The sequence below is a fragment of the Poecilia latipinna genome, unplaced genomic scaffold, assembly GCF_001443285.1.
Source record: "Poecilia latipinna isolate Pla-1442-1.1 unplaced genomic scaffold, P_latipinna-1.0 Scaffold1914, whole genome shotgun sequence".
In the NCBI taxonomy this organism is placed as follows: domain Eukaryota; kingdom Metazoa; phylum Chordata; class Actinopteri; order Cyprinodontiformes; family Poeciliidae; genus Poecilia; species Poecilia latipinna.
This window is the reverse complement of record NW_015114530.1, coordinates 94,553-100,254: the sequence shown is the minus strand read 5'-3', so window position 1 is coordinate 100,254 and position 5,702 is coordinate 94,553. Positions and strand designations below refer to the sequence as shown.

Here is a 5,702-nt window from a genome sequence, read left to right as displayed (position 1 = left end):
TTGTTTATAGGGGGGGGCAGCGGGGGGGGCCGGGGGGGGGCCGGTTTTTTTTTTTTTTTTTTTTTTTTTTCCCAACTTGGTTGATGAATTTGCTCGGAGAGAAGCTGTGGAGTCTCCTGCTTCTGCTTCCGGGCGGTTTGACGATGGGGTCAGAAACTCAAACGTTTTTGACTCTTATTCGGAGCTGTGGGCTCCTCTCATTCCTCCTTCTACACTCCCCGTCTCACATCTCTTGCCCTTATTTCTCTTTCTATTCATCTCTTCTTTCCTAAATTCCCCAGTCTCTTATTTCATTCTTCCTCTCTTTTTCCTTCCTCTACGTTTACTCTTCATCTCCTTTATTCTTTTTTTACTTTCTCGTCTTTCCTAACGTCATCCTTTCAATCTCCAGTTCTTTCCTACGCAGCCTTAATTTCCTTGCATCCTGCCTTTTGTTCCTGTCCTCCTTCCTCTTCCTCCTCTTATGCTGCGTCACTCGGAGGAGGAAGGGGAACAGAATAAGGACAGATTTTTCTGTCCTGCAGCTCTAACAGCAGCTCTGCTTCAGCTCAGCGACAGCCGCACACACGAGGACCGTCACGCCGATGCACCAAAACCTGACGTTCCCATCGGCCAATCAGATCGAATCACAGAGCAGCACTAGTGCAGGGACGAAGGGTTTAAGGGATTTAGCAAAAACTTGATGTGTCTGTTTGTAAATTTTGATTTTTATGTTTTCTCCCCTTTCACCGCTTCATGTCTCCATTAAATTTTTTTCCCTTTTTTGCTCTGAAACTTCCCCTCCTCCCTCTGCTTGCTTTTTGGGGCAGTCCTGAGCTTCTGCTGCTCACTGATCCGGCCGATCATCATCATTTCTGCCGACGTTTCCCTTCACTGCTTTTTCTGACATCCTTTTTTAGTCCGTCAGCCAGCCTCTTTTTTGTTTCTTTTTCTTCTCCTCTTCGTCACTTGCTTTGCCTTTTGTCATCCTGTCTGCTTCTCAGGTCTCTCAGGTCTCATCTGGACTAATTACGTGAGGACTGAGTACTCGGATCATTCCACTTTTGGACCTCTAAATCCTAATTCACACCTCGAAGGTGACTGTTGGTTAAAATGTCACAGTTTGGAGGCAAACAGGAGCTCCTGTTGTCTGCTGAGAAATTAATGTGACTATGCCGATTCATGTGTAAAATTTGGAAAGTGACTGCAGCAGTTCTGGACCTGCAACAAGCAGTTTAACACATCTAATGTGTAAATCCATCTACCACCATAACTAACAACCTAACACCAGATCTATGTCCCAGTTTTACGCTTAATTGAGGATTGGCGGATTCTCCGTATCTGTAATAATTTTTTTTTGTTTTATTCAGTGAATTCTGCAGCAAATGCACAAGTAAAAGCTGCATGAGATGTAAACAAAGGGTGCTGCAGTAGTGTTTCACTTCATATTACAGGTGGATTTCAGTAAATACGAATATCATTGAAAAGTACTCTCATTTCAGTCATTCACTTCAAGAAATCAATAGAAATAAACTTGAAACATAAAACTGATTTACAAATTTCTGTTTGAGATTAATGTTTTGAATTAAATGACTAAAAAGTAACTTTTTCTCGATCTTCTAATTTACTGAAATGTACCTGCATTTTGCCAGATCTTGCATTATTAACATATGAAAGTATTAACTGGACTTGTCAAACATAAAAGTATTTAAATTTATCTATTGCTTCATCTCTGACAGCTTCATAAAGCTGCTTTAAAACGGTCCAGTCCAGCATTGTTGAATAACAACCACAATGGGTTGAACTTGCTTGAATTTCATTTTCTGGCAGCTTCACTTAAGCGGGTGTTTTAATATAAATGAATAGACAGGTGACATTAATGAGTAAATTCTACCTCTCAGAACATCTACGTCCAAGTTTAGTTCAGAGTAAAACTGGATAACCATTTAGAAACCGAACTGAATTCAGAGCTAGTTCACTTTCTCTGCTGTCTTCAGTCTTATTTAGGTTTGGTCCTCTTGAGCATGTTTTGGTCAAGTAAAATGCATTTTATTATGGCCAAAATTAAAACCTCTCAGATTTTTCTGTAGATTTACACTACTTCTACTTTACTGCTTAGGCCACTTCAATCATCCCCTGATTATAATTTATTCAATTCGGTTTAATGCTGTTGAAAAGTATTTGCATCTTTGACTGTTTCTTCGCTTTTTGTCACACACAAATGTTTCAGATAATGGAACTAAATTTAATATGACAGACGATCAGATTTTAATTTTTTTATTTAATAAACTGTTTATTAGCAATTTTTCATCGATAAGGTTCAAACCAACCTGGCCCAATGTAATAGGATATTTGCCACCTAAACCTGATAGGTGATCCAGTCACACTTAGTGGCAACAATGATAACCGCCAGTGAGAATTGTGGTGCACTTTTTTTTTTTTTTTCCACGATTGATTTAATTGCACTACATTGGAGGGTTTGCAAGCATTTAAGTTTTTGAGAAAGCATTTTTATTGGATTTAAATTTTGCCTTAAATCAAAGATTTGATGTGAGATGGACCATTTGTGGTATTTATTGGCTAGGATAGCTGGTCTCCTTTGAAATTTCCCACAAATGCCATTTTTTTTCTTATTGTTCAGTCACGAACACTGACCTTACCTGAGGCAAGTAAGAGTTTCAGATGTTGTTCTGGGTTGTTTCGTGATGTACTTGAGTCAGTGCTCACCGACCACTCTTAGGGAAAGTTCTCCCCATTGCTATTCTTTCTCCACTCGTAGATGATGGCTCCAGTCCAAAAACAGCTTTAGAAATGGAAATATGCAGCCTTGTCCAAACTGATAGATGTCAGATTTTGTTACTCATCTTTTCAAGGCTGTTTTTTTTTTAAGATCTTTAAGCCTACTTGCTGTCAGATGGGTTCTAAGCATTTCTGTCCTGGTCTGGTAGTGATCAGGCCTGGGCGTGGCTGGTGAAATTGAATGAAAAATGTGAGCAATCCCAGTGAATTTACAGTTCAGCAAAATAAGGAATTATAATTTCACACAGGTTAGTGTAGACAGCGTTTTTCTCTTTAACAAGTGATATAATTAAGCTTCTTTGTAATTAGACTATATCTGTCTGATTAAAAAAAAATAAAACAAAAAGATTTCTAGAATTAAAGTGTTAAAAACAAAGTAAAAATGAATAAATATTAGGTCAAAAAGCATTTCAAAGCACAGCCCCTCCAGAAAATGAACGAGTCCTCTCCATTTACTGAAATAAATTTGAGCATCTTTGCTATAAAACTCTCCAGCTGCAAAGTTTGAAGGGGCCTGTATGTTTATTCAGCCATACTTCTGCAGCAGCTCCACAGACACCTTAGTTTGAACACTTAAGACATGTGCCTTCACTTTGTAATTGTATTTACAGTTAGCACTTCCCTGAAAGAACGGGTAAAACATCCCGATGTACAAAGCAGAAGACCAGATCAGGCCCAGTAGAGCAAACATTTAACATTTCAAAATGAAACTGTTTGTCTAAAAGTCCTCAGTTTACAGCAGCTGTTCACTCCCATATGTCACCAGAGAGCACCACTCAAAAGTTATTTCATTGAAAAGCCTTAGGTTTAAAATTCATGGACATTCATGGTTATACATGATATTAAGGGTGAAACTGGGACACAGGCATGTTGACATGTTAGTCTTCAGTTTGTTTTCTTGTAATTCGGACTGAAACTGAAACATGGCATGTTGAGCTAAAAGGCTGTTGGATTAAAATGAAACCAAACCAGTGTTTCTGAAAGGATCGGTGCTTATACGCGAGGGGAACTACATTTACTGTTTATAGCTAACTTGTTTATGAAATGTAGGAGCGGATTAGCTAATCCAGCTTTAGAAAAGTTTAAATCTGACCGGAAACACTTCAGATGTGTGTGTGTATATTAGTATAAAACCATTTAGTTTTTGTTTTAGAGAGAACATGTAAAAAAAAAGAAAAACTAATGTCATCTATGTTTTATAGAATCAAACTTTTTTTGTATTTTTATACTTGAAGAGGATTCATAAGCATGGAACACATTTATTCTGTAAATTCTTTATTTTTCTGCGTTAAAAGATTTTATTTTTTCTGCGAACCATGAAACAAACCATAATCACACGTTGCCGTAGAGACCAGAAAACACTCCTAATGCGAACTGTAAAATAGTGCCACCACATTTATTTAAAAAAAATAGCACATGAAACAATCCCATCACTGATGAGACATCCTGTTTGTAGCTGTTTTATTCTATTCTAACCAACAGTGTGTCGGATTATACAGATTCAACTGTTTATCGATGGTTTCTTGATGAAAGTGTGATTGTTCAATCATTTGTGGATGTTCAGATCATGTATATAAACCCAAATAATATATTACAAATTGATTTTATGTGATTTTTATATATATAGAGGGGGGGAAAATACTCCAAAATCTCCAAAATGGCATGCATACTGTAAACATTCCTGGAAAATCTGCACGCCGGCTGAACTGACGTCTCATTTTGATTCTGTGTATACCTGTGAGTGTACGATAGAGTAAAGAAAACTGTACAGCGACATATAGATTTTTGTATTCTGTTAAAAGCCCGTCAGAATAACTGTCAGAATAAATAAGAAAAAAATAAAAAATCAACTATCACACTTATGAAGATCTCTAAAAGATATTTATCAACTAAATGCTGTTCCTTCAGTTTGAAAGTGATGCTTGCTGTGTGGGGTAAGTGTTGTTTGTGAACTGTGAAGAAGAATGATAAACTACTACAAAGTCAGTATACTGTAAGTACAAACCAACTAACTAATCCTTTCAGAACAAAGCACAAATCTGTGAATGGAAAAGAAAAAAAAAACAAAAAAACATTGCTGCTTCATGTGAGAAAATCCAACAAACGGGTTGCTGCTTTTTGTACGTTCCTGTTGTGTTTTTGTGACAATAAAGGTGACCCTCTGATACACAAGCAACTGTCCAAGACTCGATTTGTTGCCTCAAGCTAATGAAAAACCAGGTAAGATCTGAATGTACAAGAATGAGATTCTGCACGGCAACCGTGAGTAAAAAGGATCAGTACTCGGAGAAATAAAGGTGACCTTTACAGAGAGTGAATTTTTATTGAATCCACCAAAGTCAAAGGAGACAAAAAGGATGCGAGTTGGAAAACAAAAATTGTGGATTTATTTTAGGTAAAAGTTGAGCCTATTCCTCCAAAGTCTACATCTGATTTATTGCTATGAACAGAAACATGGAGCAGTTATCGCCGGAGCTCAGCCCCTGATGGAGGTTATGTTCTCCATTCATTTGAAGGATCGCCTGTCTTCATGTGGAGGTAAGGTGGTTTAAAATAGACATGAATTACAAAAATATTTTTCCTACAAAATCTCACCTTGATGCAAGTCGCTTTCTGATTCAGACTTTTCTTCTTCCCCTCTCTTGTGCAAAGCTCGGTTTCAGCATAAATGCAGCTCGAGTGTTTATGGTCTGCTGCTGACGGGCCTTCTGATGGAGACGCAGGACTTGTTCTGCCTTTAATAAAATATGAGTGTTTGATCATTTAACAGCGGCCGCAGCAGCTTTAATCATGTTGACTCTGGAGTTTCCTCTCCCCCCCAGACCCCTGATAAATAAATGTCACAATCTAACGCCTGGAAACTAATCAAATATGTGCTCGGTTAGATCTGATCTGCAGCTCGACGAGCTCAGACGACGTTTGTG

The 5,702-nt window shown here is 37.9% G+C and overlaps 1 protein-coding gene across 3 annotated transcripts in view; it reads left to right on the top strand.

Moving 5' to 3' along the window:
- The window catches only part of LOC106935143 (SRC kinase signaling inhibitor 1-like), an 18,125-nt gene extending 15,007 nt beyond the window's left edge, over positions 1–3,118 (top strand). For 2 of the 3 annotated variants that reach the window (XM_015015468.1, XM_015015465.1), the window contains one exon: positions 984–3,118. In XM_015015468.1, the coding sequence (XP_014870954.1) occupies positions 984–1,016 (33 nt within the window). In that variant the 3' untranslated portion in view covers positions 1,017–3,118. Of the gene's footprint in view, positions 1–809 lie in introns of all 3 variants that reach the window. The other variant, XM_015015466.1, reaches the window with a different exon arrangement.
- Positions 3,119–5,702: the final 2,584 nt, after the last annotated feature.